At 36.8% G+C, this 17,480-nt stretch overlaps 2 protein-coding genes across 9 annotated transcripts in view; one reads left to right on the forward strand and one right to left on the reverse strand.

Moving 5' to 3' along the window:
- Nucleotides 1-432: 432 nt before the first annotated feature.
- STRADB (STE20 related adaptor beta) lies at nucleotides 433-17,442 on the reverse strand. 3 transcript variants are annotated; one of them, XM_072961468.1, is made up of 12 exons: nucleotides 17,161-17,442; nucleotides 15,285-15,381; nucleotides 12,205-12,285; nucleotides 10,790-10,889; nucleotides 6,490-6,611; nucleotides 5,447-5,555; nucleotides 4,478-4,601; nucleotides 3,256-3,427; nucleotides 2,870-2,974; nucleotides 2,480-2,724; nucleotides 1,766-1,808; nucleotides 433-1,266 (listed from the first exon to the last, which is right to left on the reverse strand). In XM_072961468.1, the coding sequence occupies exons 2-12, from the start codon at nucleotides 15,294-15,296 to the stop codon at nucleotides 1,123-1,125; spliced, it is 1,257 nt and encodes a 418-aa protein (XP_072817569.1). In that variant the 5' UTR covers nucleotides 15,297-15,381; nucleotides 17,161-17,442; the 3' UTR covers nucleotides 433-1,122. The 3 variants fall into 3 exon arrangements, with proteins under 3 accessions (XP_072817569.1, XP_072817571.1, XP_072817570.1); XM_072961470.1 differs by having other exon boundaries at nucleotides 433-1,290; nucleotides 17,161-17,424; XM_072961469.1 differs by having other exon boundaries at nucleotides 15,285-15,378; nucleotides 17,161-17,423.
- Nucleotides 16,719-17,480, forward strand: part of TRAK2 (trafficking kinesin protein 2) — a 55,575-nt gene continuing 54,813 nt past the window's right edge. For 4 of the 6 annotated variants that reach the window (XM_072961465.1, XM_015240036.3, XM_072961464.1 and 1 more), the window contains exon 1: nucleotides 16,745-16,816. The gene's annotated coding sequence lies outside the window, so the exon portion shown is untranslated. Of the gene's footprint in view, nucleotides 16,817-17,480 lie in introns of all 6 variants that reach the window. The other 2 variants (XM_072961466.1, XM_006205182.4) reach the window with 2 other exon arrangements.

The following is a 17,480-nucleotide window of genomic DNA, read 5'->3' on the forward strand; positions in this document are numbered from 1 at the left end:
GTATTAATTTGTATATTATTTGTCTCATTGGTTTTAATTTTTAAGCCTTAAAATAATCATTTCAAAATAATTTTAATGTAATGTTAAAATAAGTGTGTGCAAATTAAGAAGCTCTACTAACTGAGATAAGTCCCAACTTATCACAGTTCAAACAACATACTCTTTTTAAGACAACATATCTCTTTTGCTAATAAGGTAAAACCATCAAGATCTCAATGTCCTTATATGTTGTATCCCCTACAGCAGCAAGAATACTCATGTAAAGGGCCGAAGATCTCCTGCTTCCAACTGAATCAAATACTAGGTTGTCCCCATTCATGAGGTTATAGAAATAAAGCTATTTGTTTGAGAAAGAGCTTTCCTTGGCAAAACAAATTAGAATCTAGCTTTTAGCTTTGTTAAACCACACAAAGAAAATTATTAAGTATAAACTCAGTTCAATAAATCTTTATTGAGCTCCCACGGGGTGCATGAATTTATAATCTATAATTTACATAAGTAGAAAAGTGTTACTTTAACCCCTTAAAATTTTTTTAAAAAAGCAAATTACAACTTCTGTATGTATTTCAAGTGAATCATTTAATGTGAGTGAGGCTCAGTTTGATATTACCGTAAGTATTAACAGAAGAAAATGGGAAAAGTATAAACAGTTTCCCTTATACCAAAAGGGTCTGATGCCAGGATAAACTAGCCTGTTGGTTTAACAATAGATGATCAAAAAGGCTAGAGAATCTGGAAGTAAAAATTGGAAGCACTGTCCTCTGAAGGCTCATTCCCTTGAGGGCAGCAAAATGCTGAAAAATTAACTGGCTCAAAAATTACACTGAGAGATCAAGAAGAGGAGTCAGTCACAGCTTGGGGAAAGAAGTCTAAGAACAGATGACACTAAATGTACTTAGATTAATAATTCCAAAGTTTCCCTGGAGTTATAATAGCACTCTGAGCTAAACAAAGGGGCTATAAACTCATACTCCTTTGAACAGAGTGGTTTTAAATGATAGATTCTCCAGTGCACCAACTGTATTTTCAAGTATAATCTTAGTATTTGTACCTAGCAATACAGAAGAAAAAGCAGCAGGGAGAAAGTGTCAAGTATATAGGACATAAAAGGATTAGGCAGCCCTAGAATTCCCAGTTTGAGTCTTTTTCATCAGGAAAATCACATTCTGGCTCAGTCCAAGGTGATGCTGGAGACAGTGCTATTGATGGCTTGTGACAAGCAGGAGGCAACAGTGAAAGTATTGAACTCTGGCTTTCTTCTTTCATCTGTTAAAGAAACTTAAAATAAGGCTGTTGGTACACAAATTCAATGCATTAGTTTTGTTAGCAATAAACAACTTTTAAAGAAATCATCTTAAAAGTGTTTAAGTTGTTTTTAGGTATTTTCATTTAAAAATGCCTTTGATTCCGGTCATCTGAAAACAAGAGTTAACAGCCAAATAAACTGATTTTATCAGAATTATTTTGCCCTTTCACCACTTCCAGCCAACATAGAAGAATAAAATGTCTCTAAATTAATCAAAATATAAACTGAGGATACAGTAACACCTGATGATATTCTGTTTTTACTCATCTTGTCTTGCAGAATGGAAATAGTTTAGAATATCTATAATTGAACTACAAAAAACATCTTTTAATTTTACCTTGTAAGAAAGTTAATATTAAGGATCTTGGTAACCAAACTGTCCCATTAAGCCAATGAAATGACATACTTCTAAATAGTATTAAAAAATATCTATAGACACCAGAAGATAGATCAGCTCACCTGTTTGAAGAAAACATGGGACAATAAACTGCTTGCTGATGGCCTGAAATTTTTTTGAAAAAATTATCAAAAATTAGAACATAGACCTTTCTGGTATAAAAATATATTAGAACTTATATAGGTTTAGAGTTATAAAACTCAATACACAAAAATTAAAAGGAAAAAGAATGTTATGTCAGGAAGCCCAGTTCTTAGCTTCAACCTTGACTAATGGAAAGAATTAATTCTAGTGATATCCTTCAATTAGTCTAGGACTTTACATTTATTAGGCACTTTTATAGGCATTAAGGGGCTAAAAAAAGATTAAAAAGACACAAACCTTATTTCCAAAATACCAACACTAATAGTTATCTATGATAATAATTATTGTAATAGCAGCAACTAACACTCTTGTACTGCCTGGAAGTGTCTAAAGTGCCTTAGACAAATGGAGTAATTAATGTCCAGAAAGATTAACTGATCTTGACAAGGTGATTTGGTTAGGAAACGATACCGTGGAGACGAAAGCCCATGTCTTCCGGCTTCATATCCTGTATCCTCCCCACGTGCTCACTGCCTCTATTTGATTTTAGCACTGATGTTTTCTGGGTTAGACTATAGTATTTTGATGAAAAGACTGATAAAAGATTTGAATTTGGCAGGAAGGAAATACCACAAAACTTCCATACAATACAAAACACAGATAATTTATGCTTTAGAAGAGACCAGTATTACCTTTTCTCAGGATCTTGCTGCAAACAGAGCTGAACCAAGCTGAGGAAGGCAGGAGAGAACGTCCTTGAGGATGGCGTTTGCAATCTGTCACTATTTACTGTGCGAGCTCCACTGGAGATGTGTACACTTTCTCCAATCCCAGAGTCTACACCTGATCGGGAATTTTTCATTCTAGACTCTGATTGAGGGAAAATACTGATATCCAAAGGACTATAAGGAGGACCTTTCAGTTTCTGTAACAACATCTAAAAGAAAGAAAAATTTCCTTCAGACCCTTCAAAACAACAACAGTAGGATCCTAGGAGTCTACAGCAAAGATGTTTAAAAGAAATTTTCTAGAATGTAGGGATCTCATGAAGGGAAAAGTTCAGAGATTTTAGCAGCATTTACCTGAGTCCTGTGCATGTCCTGGAAAGGTACCTGCCCACTGGCCAATTCACATGCTGTAATCCCAACACTGTAAATATCTGACTTTACATTATATCCATGTAAATCCTGCAGAACAATTAATTTGAAGTCCTTTAGTGTAAATAACTTAAAAAGCTATATACATGTGCTTTTTGATAAAGGATGGTGAATAATAATGAAAAAGACTCATGAGAAATCAAGATATACCTAATATATGGTATACATTTAAAAGTTCCTAACAAGAAAGAATTAAAAAGTCTTGCAGTAGGCCTTTCATCAGTCCAAATATAAGGACACAACTGTCCTTTAGTCAAGCTCAGAAGACACTCAAGACGCACAGACAACCCAATGCAATGGCCACACCTGACCTGTCTCAGTAGTTCGGGACTCAGCCACGGCTGAACTGATGTGCTGAACTGTGGGAAATCATACACAGCCCTATGCCTCTGTCCATGCTTAACCAAACTATGCAGATGGGACAGGCCAGAGAGGGTCACTAGGCCATCACCAGAAATGAGGATATGGCTGGCTTTAATACTCCTAGAACAAAAAGAAACAATTCTAAATACTAGGAAATTGGCCAATGAAGAAAGAATAAAAATCTGGTCAGAATAAATCCATGTATTCTCTTGGAAATTCAATACTCTTTATAAAATAATACTTGATGCATAAGGTTAGAATTTAAATACAATATCATCCAATAAAAGGCAGCCTCTTGTAGTATTCACAAAATTTATCAATATATGTCTAATCTAAAAATTTTCTTTGTCAAATAAATTATAAAAGAGCCTTGTTTTTCATCCAAAACACAGAATTTGGAAACTAATAGAGCAGGATAGCAAAATAATCTGATACAGTATAATAAAACCTTGATCAATTAGAATACAGTGTTAGAAATCCTCAGGTAACCAGAATGCTGCTAAGAAACAATAAACAGTAAGAAAAAAAGCTTTAAGGAGGTTGAAACAAACAATAAAAAAAAGCTTATTTAAAAGTAACTTAAAAAGGAAAGCAAAGTCCCAATGTTTCTTAGAGCAGCACTGTTTTTAACATTCAGCCAATTAATTCTAAATCTACAGTTTGGTAACCAGAGAACTGATATTTAGTATGATAGTTTCAAGGTGCTGCAAAATATTTAAGAAATCAGAGAAAGGTTTAGTTACAATTTGTACATGATATAAACATGACATAAAGCTGAAAAGCAGATAAAGAAGATCTTTATTTGCTTAAGGAAAAAAAGAAAAAAGAAAAAAACCACAAGTGCTAACTCGGATTCCACTACCTAGTTTATACCGCAAGCAGACAGGTTTCTGTATCCCTCATTATTGAGGCTTGAGCTCCATGAGGGCAGGCTCTCCGCCCCAGCACTGAGCACACACCTGGCACACAGGAGGTGGTCTGAACATTCCCGGTGAATGAACTATAAAACATCAGCATCTACTGTACCTGTTGGCCCCTTTATCCCTCAATTTTCATTTGTGAGTTTCCTATCCTTCCATTTTAACATTCAACTGCTCCTTCCTAAAAGCTTCCTAAAAGATTTCTTCCTCTCAAATTCTTTCATTTCATAAAATACAAATAAGTATATACCTGTGAATACAGCCATTTTGGTGCAGATAGTTCAACCCTCTCACTGCTCCAAAGAGAATGTTTCTTATTAAAGTTTCACTCATTCCTTCAGGAAAGTAAGTTCTCAAGAGTTGACTTGCTGAACCTAAAAAGAAACCCCTGAAATCCTTAAATGAACACTGAAAGTGATTTTGCTTCTAGCCATGTTTTAAATGTTCTTTTCAACCATAAACCACACACCTCTTACATTTTAGAGTCTAACTACTTTCCTATACAAAGGTAATTTTCCTTCAAGAATCCTTAAAAAGACTTTCTAACAACACACTAGAGATTACGAAAGTAAATTAACAATCTTCAATATTACTGAAAAAAATACATACTGTGTGAATATGTATATTTTAAATCCTGAGGCAATTCACAAAAGCTATCCTAAAGATCAAAGCTCTAGAATCCATTCATATATTTATTCAACAGCTATTGAACACTACTTTGTGCTAGGTATTCTATAAGCACCTGGGGACACCAAAATGAAAAATACATACACGATCCTGCCCTCAAGAGGCTCAAGTCCAGTGCAGGAGACAGGTACACACACAGATGTCCACAATACAGTGAAATAAGTGTACCGTGTAGAGAAACGGGGATAGGCATGGTGTGCACAAATGGAAAACTACTTCTGCTTTGAAGAGTAATAGTTGCTCTCCATTAACAGAGAAGAAAGAAACTGAAGGGAAAAGACAGCTTGTTCAAAGGCATGGACTTCAAGGAGAAGCAATCAGTGGCGGTTTCACTGATCATCAGGCCCATTCTACTTTTTTTCCCCAAAACTAAAATTCAACATAAACCAGATATAGAAATGCATCATGAAATCTAGAGCTGGCCATCCAGTTTATAAATTAAAAGTAGTGAATCATAAATCTAATATCACACTCATAATTATAGCATCCAGACTAAACCATGAGTTATTTTACCTAAAATGAGTTTTCTTACCATAGGCCATAAATGGAGAAATAACCCAAAGCCAACTGCCAACAGTGAAAACAGCCCAGTAAGTTGTAATATTGGGATGCCGGAAAAAGTGGGATAGAATCACTGCTTTCTGGGATAGACAAACAAGAACAACATTTAAACACAACCTTTTTTCCTCATGATGAAGGTAACAGCAGTAGCTACAACTAACACTCAATGGAGCTTGTTAGTACTAAGCACTGTTCTTAGTGCCGCCATCTCTTTAAATCTCACAACTGTTACACCAAGTATGTGATATTATAATTATTCCAGTTTACAGAAGAGAACATTTCTAAGTGTCAGGAAACTTATCCAAGAGCACATAATTAATAAAAGAAGTGAAAGTAGGATGTGAACTTAGAAAATCTGACTCCAGAGGTCATGCTTTTTTAATAACTATACTATGTTCTTATGAAACATTTTAAAAATACATTAAAATATGAAGATAAAAGTCACTCCTAACACTAAATCACAGAGAGAATCACTGTTAACATTTCAGTGTAATTTCTTCCAATGTTTTTCTGTGCAAAATACATGTGCACATATAAATATTTTAAAAACTGGGATAATACCAAAATAAAATCCTTACCCTCTTTGTATCAAAAATGATTAGTGACAATGAAAATGGCATTATAATATTCCTGAAATGCAATCTGTTAAAATTTATCAACTCAGAAGCTAATTTTACCTAACTAGATGAAAAGGAAACCGTTTCTACTTTTTCTATTTCCCTAATAACTACTTGTGACTGCACTGACTAGGGGTATTACAAATTCCAGACCAGAGTTCTAATATGATATGCATTTGAAACAACTTACAGTAGTTACCAAAGTCTGAATATATTTGTTCTTTCATGGATCTGGCTTCCAAGGATTCTTTCCAATTCTGCAATTGTGTGTTTATTAGAAGAAAGAAATTCACCTTTCTCTAACAGAATATATTAATTTTGGGGAAAAAAATCCTTACAGATGTAATGTCCTTAAATAGACATTACATTAAGTGTATCTTTTTTTTAAAATTGTTACCTGTAAAGCTTTCAGGCGTTCTTCAGTGCAGTCTTCCAGATTTGTAATTTTTATAGTGACCAGGGTTCCTGTAGGAGTATGCCGTGCAAGATGGACAGAAGTCAAATTGTCAAATCCTCTTCCTATAATCAGATATAAAACTTGTGTTAGCAATCAAAGAAAAAAAACCTGATAATCTGGACTTCATCAAAATTAAAAATTTCTGCTCAAGAAAACACTATTAAGAAAATGAAAAGGCAAGCCACTGATTGAAAGTATTAACAATACTTCTATCTGACAAGACTTATATCCAGAGTACTATATAAAGAACTCTTACAAATCTGTAATAAATGACAAACAGCCCAATTAAAAAACAGGCAGATTAAATAGGAAATCCACAAAGAAGCCAATAAGCACATGAAAAGCTGCTCAAAATAGAATGCAAATTAAAACCACAACAATATACCATTACACATCTATTATAATGGTTAATATCGTGACGTGATAAAAAATTGTGATACATTCAAACAATGGGATGTTACTCAGCAATCCCCTACTCCCAGTCCCTGGCAACCACTAATGTGATTTTTGTCTGTCATGTAAATGGTACCATAAGGAAGATAAGTATTTTGTGCCTGTTTTCTTTCACTTAGTATAATGCTTCTGAGATTTTTTTTTAACATTTTTATTGATTTATAATCATTTTACAATATTGTGTCAAATTCCAGTGTAGAGCACAATTTTTCAGTTATACATGAACATATATATATTCATTGTCACATTTTTTTCTCTGTGAGCTACCATAAGATCTTGTATAAATTTCCCTGTGCTATACAGTATAATCTTGTTTACCTATTCTACAATTTTGAATCCCAGTCTATCCCTTCCCACCCTCTGCCCCCTTGGCAACCACAAGTTTGTATTCTATGTCTATGAGTCTATTTCTGTTTTGTATTTATGCTTTGTTTATTTGTTTGTTTTTTAGATTCCACATATTAGCGATCTCATATGGTATTTTTCTTTCTCTTTCTGGCTTACTTCACTTAGAATGACATTCTCCAGGGACATCCATGTTGCTGCAAATGGCATTATGTTGTTGGTTTTTATGGCTGAGTAGTATTCCATTGTATTCCTTTTTGTTTTTTGTTTTTTGTTTTTTTTAGATTCCACATATGAGAGATCTCATATGGTATTTTTCTTTCTCTTTCTGGCTTACTTCACTTAGAATGACATTCTCCAGGAGCTTACTTCACTTAGAATGACATTCTCCAGGAGGACATTCTCCATGTTGCTGCAAATGGTGTTATGTTGTCAGTTTTCATGGCTGAATAGTATTCCATTGTACAAATATACCACATCTTCTTTATCCAGTCATCCATAGATGGACATTTAGGCTGTTTCCATGTCTTGGCTATTGTAAATAGTGCTGCTATGAACACTGGGGTGCAGGTGTCATTCTGAAGTAGGGTTCCTTCTGGATATAAGCCCAGGAGTGGGATTCCTGGGTCATACGGTAAGTCTATTCCTAGTCTTGAGAAATCTCCATACTGTTTTCCACAGTGGCTGCACCAAACTGCATTCCCACTAGCAGTGTAGGAGGGTTCCCTTTTCTCCACAGCCTCTCCAGCATTTGTCATTTGTGGATTTTTGAATGACGGCCATTCTGACTGGTGTGAGATAATGCTTCTGAGATTTATCCACGTTTCAGTAGTTACTGTCTTTCTACTGAAGAGTAATAATCTATCATACAGATATACCACAATTTATTATCCATTCATAAGTTGATATATACTTGGGTTGTTTTCAGTTTTTGGTGACTACCAATAAAATTGCCTAAAGCAGCCTTTAAGTAGACATATGTTTTCATTTCTCTTTGTAAGTGGGACTGCTGAATCATATCTGTTTAACTTTATAAGAAGTTGCCAAGCTGTTTCTGAAAATGGCTGAATCATTTGCATTCTCACAAGTGACATAAAAATAGTTGCTTGACATACTCACCAGCATTTGGTGTTGTCAGTTTTCAAATTAAAAATGCCTAGAATGGCAACCTATTAATAGACACCTAATAAAGGTTAGTTTCCTCCCTCTCTCCACAGTCACCAAATTCTGCCACTTGTATTGTTGAAATGAAGTTAATCTGAAATTCATCCCTTCCTGCCCAGTGTCAGCATCACTGCCGTAGCTCAAGTCCTGTCCTCTTTCCTGGATAGATGCAGTGACCTCCTTACTACGGCCTGCATTCCCAAACAGAACGTACACCAAAATTACTTCAAAAGCCTGTGCATATGTCCCATTCAACAGAAGTTTTGATTCAGTAGGTCTGTGATGGGATACGGGTATTGTAATTTTTAAAAAGACTCAGGTGATGAGGATGATACTTCTGGTTGTAAATTACTGATCTATTATATCTTCCAGATTGCTGCCTGGAACTGCTGTCAGTTGTCCTTGTAAATTCAGCATTTTAACAAAAGAAAGGTACTACAGTGCAGCAGCTGAGAGCGTAGTACTTGCAGTCACAAAGGTTTGCTTTCATATGACTAGCTGTGTGACTACTACTTAAATTCTCAGAGCCTCAGTATTCTCATCTGCAAAATGGGAGTGGTAAAGGGGTGAAATGGAAGAATACACAACGCTATTACTATCACCATCACTATTCCACAATGCCTCTCTAACACAGAGAGGATAAATTTCAAACCTTTCCTTAAATCTTTTGAGTAATGAAGTGGTACATTGTAGGAGCTGACAGATAAGACTCTGAACTTCTACGCACCCCATGTGAGGCCTTTCACAATGTGTTCCAGACCGCCAATTTCAGATTTATCTCCTGCTACGGCCTACTCTCCCTTTGTTCCTGCATCTAGGCACAGAGCAACTATGTGACAGTCCCCCTCAGTCACCTACTGAATTACTTATTTTTTAACTTTTTTGGATTGACATCATCTGAAAGCCCTTTCCAATTTGGGGGCATTTTCTACTAGAACTATTTTTAAAAAGGTCAAATCTTTTTCTCTTTTGGTCACCTTAATCCTGGCAAGGGAGGATCAATGACCTTAAGCTTGGCCAACTGGAGGATGAAGTGAGTTACATAAAGAAGCAGAGGCAGTCAGAATTCACTTAAAACTTAAAAACCTCACCTAAAATCCCATTTGTAATAGAAACTTCTTTCAGTTAAGTTTGGAACTCACCAGTGGGGTTCAGTGTCTGGTGGTAAAAGTACCCTACTAGGTAGAACACTAACCAGGCTCCTCTTACGCTGTGGCCCTGGCTATGGTCCTAGTCACATAGTTTCTCTAGGTTTCTTCCAAGCCTATTTCTTTCACCAATGATTCTGTGAATTAGCAAAATTGTTCCCAAAAAATGCCTTTTTTGTTTAAGTAGTCAGGATTGTTTTCTATTGTTTGTAACAAAACCCTGACTAGAATATTTAGCCAACTTTTTTTCATTCTTCAGGATCGAGCCCCTTTCTGCTATCTTCTATCTTCTTTGACTCCCAGAAGAGTCAAGATATACAGCTGGATGTTCCATCTGCTCAGTTCCCACAGTGCTTAGCGCACATCTACTACACTACTTTCCAGGGCATAAAACAAAGCTGTCTTCCATGTTCATATTCCCAGAGAGGATGGGAACTCCTCAAGTGTCTTACATGACTTTATATCCCTAGCACCTAACATAGTATCTGTTTGTAGCATTTCACAGATGTTTCTTTTTTTTTTTAAATATTTTTTTATTGAGTTATAGTCATTTTACAATGTTGTGTCAAATTCCAGTGTAGAGCACAATTTTTCAGTTATACATGAACATACATATATTCATTGTCACATTTTTTCAGATGTTTCTGAATATTCAGAGCAAATGTTACACATATATAAAGCTATAAACAATAACTCAGCCTGTTCCAAACAACTGAAAAAAGTTTCTACTACAAATGGGATTTCAGATAAATTTTTAAGTTAAAAGAAAGTAATCTTGTTAAAGGACTGTGACTGAAAAGATTCATATGATTTGATTTAATTCAGACAAATGATCAGACGTTTCCCACAATAAAGATATAAATAATAAATATTTAGATTGTTTAATGTCTTCCTCCTCTATAAGTACTTCAGTGAAAAAAGTAAAAATTCTAGAAAATAATCTTGAAAAAATCTGGGTTACTGTTTTGGGACAGACGTAAAATTAATAGCTCCACTTGACTGACACAATTAACATCTAGTTTTTTGCTGTGGGTAGAAACAGAAAAAGACCTCCTTACAAAATAATCTTTTTGTCATCAATTTCACTTCTAACAATGATGGGTCAATTATGTAAGACCTGGTGTTATTACCTATTTCCACTTGGAGTTCATAGTGAGAAACGTTCGTGGAACAGATCACTTCACTGGCTCCAGTGGATGGACGCAACAAGGAAAGGGCTGGGTCATCAACCTGCATTGTTTTTAAAATATAAAAAGAAAATAGGTGTAAACTTCTTTGGTGCCCAATTTGGTTCCCTACTCCAGTAGTATATACTGATATTGTCTCTTCAAACACACAAGGGCTCAGTAGGAAAGCAGTGAAAAGTGGCTTATGAGACTGTTTTAAGATCCAAAAAGTGTTTACAGTGGCTAATAAATGATGCTAGTTAGAAAGCTATCAGCCTGTGAAGGGGGAAAGGACAGGAAAAGCAGAATTACATGTAGCAAAGCATACTTTTCAGCACAATTTCCAGTAAGCATTGTTAAGAGTTGCTAAGAATGACTGCTGACTCTTTAGGGTATCTAGTAAATATATAAAGGGAAGAGACACAGGGACCTGTGAGGCATATTCTATGCATGTGGTTGCTTCAGGTGGTCACCAGTTATAACCATTACAAATTGCAAGTGCTCAGCTAGTGGAGGTGTTAACAATCAAAGAACAATTTCCACACTGTAGCCTACTAAAAGAAGCTGAAGAAGTTTTTCACAAGATGAGATGAATTGAAACGGAGGTCAGAAAGAAAAATAAACTTTAAGAGATGGGAGAACAGGATAGGGTACAGATTTCCTGAGTTAATGACCATGTACCACTATGGGGTTTCACCAGGTATTACAGCGCAATCAGAGTCCGAGGTTTGCACCAGGTCCCAGTGGCAGTGATATAACATGCACACAGGAGAAAGAAAGGCCAACACAACTGGTGTCATATGATAGCCATGGGGATCTCCAAAAGGACACCAGTACTCCACAAGACACTTAGGAGCCTTTACAGTCATCAGCAGGTGGTAGGAATCTTGTTACTGCCTCCAAGGTAAAGAGAGCAAGAAGGGAGTTAGAAATGGCATTACTATGTACTAGGAATACTGCTAACTACTTTTCACATCCTTGATTCTACATGTTCCCTAAACTTTTAAGAGAGCAGAAAAAATAAAATTATAAGCTCAAGACTAAAGGTGAATAAAGGTGAATATTCTGCAAAAGGGATGAAAGGCTATAAAAAGAAATTCTACCATTGGAAATAATCCCAATGAAGAAAGAAATCTAAATAAATCAATTTGATTTCTTTAGAACAGGTAGTCTTAAACTCAGATTTAAAGAACACATATGAGAGAGAAAGAAGAGTATGTAACAATTTAAAACATTTTTAAAGTAATAAGCTGTCAGGAAGGCTAGAGCACAGAATGAACTGAGAAAAAGAGATATAGGAGAACCAGGAATTATATTCTGCAAAATGGTATTACAGAAGGCAAAGGAGGAGTATTAATTGTACTCAACCATTTTCTTACCAAATTTTGATGGGTACTGGTTTCAGACTGTTTTTCAGGTCTGAGTGATTCAACTTGTGTTCGTGAAGTGCAGAAACAATCCTGTAAATTCAGAAATATATTAAATAAGTGAAAAAATAAGTCACAAGATAAGTAAGGGTGGCATGTGAATACAGAAAAGTCTGTTGACTGGGTTGAGGAGCAGAGAGAAAGGGCAGCACGCACGAACTTGAACTGGAGCCAGGCTTCATATACAGTAGGGGAGAGAAGGGAGAAGCAGCTAGGTATGAAGACAAATTTCACACATGTTTTAATTTTACTTGGCACTATCTCCGATTCTTGCCCTCTACTCTGGAGGTATTAATATCAATTCATTTTTACTGGTGGTGTTAATTTTTAATCCTTTCATCATCTTTATAGTTTTCTTCTGAATATTTAGCTAAAGATTATTCTGTTATATCATTATATATCATTTTTATCTTGATCCTCAGTTTTGTTTTGTTTTTTTCCTTAAGTGTAGGAACCATGTTTATCCACATGAAAACACACATTGAGTATATTTGGAACCAATTTTGTTTCATAAGGTGATAAACATCTCTAACCAACTCAGAGCAAACTAAGAGGCTTGGTGTCACTATCATAATTCACATTTTCTTGAATTTTAACCCGTGGTTCTATTATCACATATTGTCAATAAAGAAATGTAACACCTACATATGTTAGTGGGGTAAAGCTGATGTTATCCTATTTAGGAAGGTTATGTCAAAAGAAAAGTATAAACAAATTATATGAAAGAGACTTTTAGTGATTTTCAAGCACCTCATGAACATTCATTCTTATATGAACATTAAAGTATAATATCAAATGAGTCTTTAAAATAAGTCCATCTATGTCTACTTAACACTTTGCAGTTAAAGTAATCAAACTTCCTTTCTTTTAAAATATACCAGACTTTCTCACTAATCAAACTAGTCATTTTCCCAGTTGGCCTAAATTACTGATTAAATTCCTATGGTCTGTATAACTTATTAATCTCACCACAATTATTTTACTGTTTTATGTAAAACTCGCCCCTGAGGAACAGAAGCTAAACAGTATCAAGATAGCTATAGAATTATTTCCTTTGTAAAGTTTCTATTGGTTTGTGTAGGGTGAATAAAATTTACAACAAAATAGTTTTTGAAGATACTTATTACTATTGTTCAAATCAAAAAACCACCTGTATATTACACTTGGTATTTATATATATTTGGCAACACTTACCCTGAATCTTTCACAATAATCACGGATACCATTGTGTGGAAAAGAGTTGACATAGTAGCCTAAAACAGCTCTCCTTGGAAAGGCCTGATTGCAAGGTTGACCCCTGGCTGGTATCTAGGAACTCAGATTTTGGGGGGGTTCCCACCATTCCCTAATAAGAACGGATCACAGTGCCTAAACTGTGCAAATAACATGGTTTATGCTGAACATCTGCTTCCTTTCTAGGGGTCTGGAATTGTGTTAACTGCTGCACCTTTGAAAACATCATTTCTTGGCTGTCAAACAGATGGTAAAACTTGAATGGGGAAGAATCCTTCATAAGCAAAAATATTAACTTTATATCAATTGTACAAATGTCTCATTTAGGAGAAAATTTGAATATTTTGATTCAAAGGATTCTAAATATTTCATCATTGTAGGAAGAATATAACAAAGTAAAATTACTAACAAATTAAACAAATATAAATGACCCATTATCAAATTCTATTATTTTTCACAAAATCCATAATTATGAAATAATAGATTAAATAAGATACACTTTCACCCAAATTTGGAAGCCCCGGGAACCACACAGACCTTTGAATCTCAGGATCTTCATCTATCAAATGCCCTTTTACATCTCATCCAACGTACATATTGATATAAAACTCTTAATATTAAGTAATCCTTTAGAGCAGGGGTCAGCAAACTATGGTCCATGAGTCAAAAATGACCCATCACTTGTTTTAGAGCATAAAGTTTTACAGAAACACAGACATTTATTTGCATTTACTTACATATTGTCTGCTTTTACATATGACTGCTTTTACAACAATAGACGAGTAATTTAACAGAGACTATACAACACACGAATACCATTTGGCTCATTACAGAAAAAGTTTGTTGATCCCTGCTTTAGAAATTGAGGTAGATATTTCACCTCAATGTATTTTCCAGATATAAAAAGCTCTCCTTTTAAGTAGAAAAACTACTTTCAACATAAAGTACATGCATTCTATATTTTCCAAATAACTAACAATACAGTCTCCTAACTTCATAGTTCTGCCTCTCAGACTTGGCAAGTGATGGAGTAGACTGGCAGATACGAGTTTGAGCCCTTGCTCTAATTCTTTGCAATCGTGGGCTAAACTCCAAATGAGGATTATACCCACCTGCCCTGCCAATCATTACAATTTTAAAGACTGAAAGAGAGATAATATATGAAAATATTTCTAAATTATAAATCGTCACATAAATGCACCCATCACTTATTAAAAGATCACTGCTTTAATGATTCCAGTATTCAAATACATATTATATTCTATATAAAACACAATTAAAGACGTAAAACCACTTAGTCTACAGTAAATACCATGGACTTAATGAAAACAAAAACCAAGTTGATTTCTACACATCATACTATACATTGATCCAAATGTTGTCTTGTTAAGTCAAGGAGCTTACTTTTAATGCTATTTTGCTTGCCTTTAGTCAGATGGAAATTTGTAAAAGGGATTTTGAAAGATTTGAAGGATAAGGCATAGCTAATTGGATGGAAGAGTAAATGTATGAGAAATGTATGAGAAAATGTATGAGAAAAAGTGGGTATGGGACAAAGGAATAGAAGGAGTATATCAGAAAAGTACAGGAGAAGCTCTTAGCTCTTTTTTAAAGACACAAAAACTCAATGAGAATTTAACTCATTTTTAAAGACCAAAAGTCATTCAGATCAAAATAACATCTCAGAGCATAAGAATATCCCATCAGAGTATGATAATAGAAGATACAGATTATGGCTTTGCACTAACATCTAACTACTCTGTTGACACAAAATTAGATCTGTGTTTATAAACACTTACCAAAAGAGACATTGAACCGCTTTAGTTCACAGAGAGTGACAAAAATCCATCTATTCCAAAGATTTCTACTTTATCTTCAAGACTCAGAAATATCCTACTATAAAAAACAAAAGTAAAACAACTTAGATTCACGTACAAATTCCTTGAAGGTCTAATTGCCATAAACCCACTGCTATTTGGGCAGCTATTCTTTGACACAAGGACTACAGACTTCTAGTAATCTAAAGAAATATCTAAGTAAATAAAGAAACCATACGCCTGTAGAAAGTCATTATACTTTTTATCCAAAACAGCCAAGTATTCATTCTACTAGTGTTTAATGCATGGGTGCCGTGGGTCAGGCAGGCACTGTGCCGGGCACCAGGAACACTCACTGGTGATCAGGGCAGACAAGGCTCCTGTAGTATACGTTCCCACAGGCAGTAAGATTAGGGATGTCGTGATTAACTGAGTTTCCCTGTTCTTAGGATTTTGTTTCTTGCTTTTTTCCGTGTAATATAAGTTCTTTCTTAACAGAAAAATTTTAGACTACATTATATCATCTATTTTTCAGAAAAACTCATAAGAAACTGACACAATCTGTGAGAACTGTTAGTACTAAAGGGGTTGTCCCTGTGCCTGGTTTAATCCCAGAGGATTTGCTTTAGATGGGACAGACTATTAAGAGATAATTTTATAAGACATTTTGAGGTCAAGGCAGCAGCTGCCCCTAGTAAGGGGGGGAGAGGTTCCCCGCAAGATATATTTGCTGTCATAATTCTCTCCTGCATGCTCTTTCACTAGGTATGAATATAAATCCCTTTTTAAAAATCATACTTGAGACTGTATTTCTAAATGTATTCACAAGTACATCAGTGTGGCCTTTTACACTAGTATCTAAAAAGCTAGTTAGGATAAAGCTTTATAAATCATTTAAATTTGTTCCTTAATAGAATGGTTCCTCTGAAGCCTTTAATCTGAAAGGTTAACACTTTCTGTGAAAATCAGAAGCCGCATCTAAATGACAGAACTCAGGTTTTGAGTTAATTTAAGAATCCAACAGAGACCACTGTTACAGAGAACGCAAAAACAAAAACAAAAACAAAACCCAAAAAGCCGATTTAACTCTCTTTGTGGAGCTTTAAAATTACTGTAATTTTCAAAGTGATCTTGGAAACTCATAAAATCTTAAAAATTATAGCGACACACAACTTGGTAGAATTTTCCAAACTTAGCATTCTGACTTACGCTTTCAAAAAATATTTACTAAGCGCCTACAGTGTGCCACTCTATACTAGGAAGGCGCTGTCACAAATTCTGATCAAGTTTTGAGGGAAAAGGCACTTGACACAACAAACCCACGAGGGAAAAACACAACGCTGACTTAAACACCTCGGACAAAACGCAGCTTGAGCATTTAATTACGTAAAAGCTTCCTTCCGAGTCCTGTTTTGTGGCACTTTGTAGCGAACTTGCAGAAGGTGGCACATAGATCCGGGGCGGGAGGGCGTCGTGTGTTTGGAAACTCGGCGGGTGGATGAGTGCCGCCAAAGGTGAGAACGGGGATGGGGGTGGCGGGACCCGGGGAGGGCACCGAGGGCGGCCGGGCCCCGCGCACCTGGCACCGCCGACCCCAGCAGGCACCGGCTGCCCCGCACGCAGGTGCCTCCACCGCCGCGCGGCCCAGGGCTCCGGGCTGAGCCGAAGCTGCACGGGGCGCAGGGGCCGCTCGCTGTGCTGAGCCGGACTCCGCCACGGCTCCGTGGGCCGCTCGGGCTCGGGGTCAAGCGGCGAGTTATAGGCTCGGGCTTCCCGAGGCGCGCAGACAGAGCCACGCTCCCTCACGTCCCCACCGGCCCCTAGCCCTTCCCCTCCCGGGCCCGGCCTCCCTTATTACCCTGGCGGCGACCACGGCCAGCAGCTCTCCTCAGGCGGCCAGCGGTGCGGGGCCCGGGGGCCCGGGGGCCCGGGGGCCCGGCCCGCCCAGGGGCAACGCGAGCGCGTAAGGCCCGCTCCCAGTGCCAACCGCGGGGCTCTGGAGAACCGCGCGACACGGACTGGGACTGTGGGCCTGGAACTCTGCCCCAGCCCCGGCAGCCCGCGGGAACGGGATTTGCCCCACACGGCCCCAGGGGCGCGGCCCCGCCTCCCTCCCCAGGTCCAGCAGCGAGGGGCGTGGCCTCCCATCTAAGGGGCGTGGTCGAGAGGAAACTACAA

This window comes from Vicugna pacos, chromosome 5 (genome assembly GCF_048564905.1).
Source record: "Vicugna pacos chromosome 5, VicPac4, whole genome shotgun sequence".
In the NCBI taxonomy this organism is placed as follows: Eukaryota; Metazoa; Chordata; class Mammalia; order Artiodactyla; family Camelidae; genus Vicugna; species Vicugna pacos.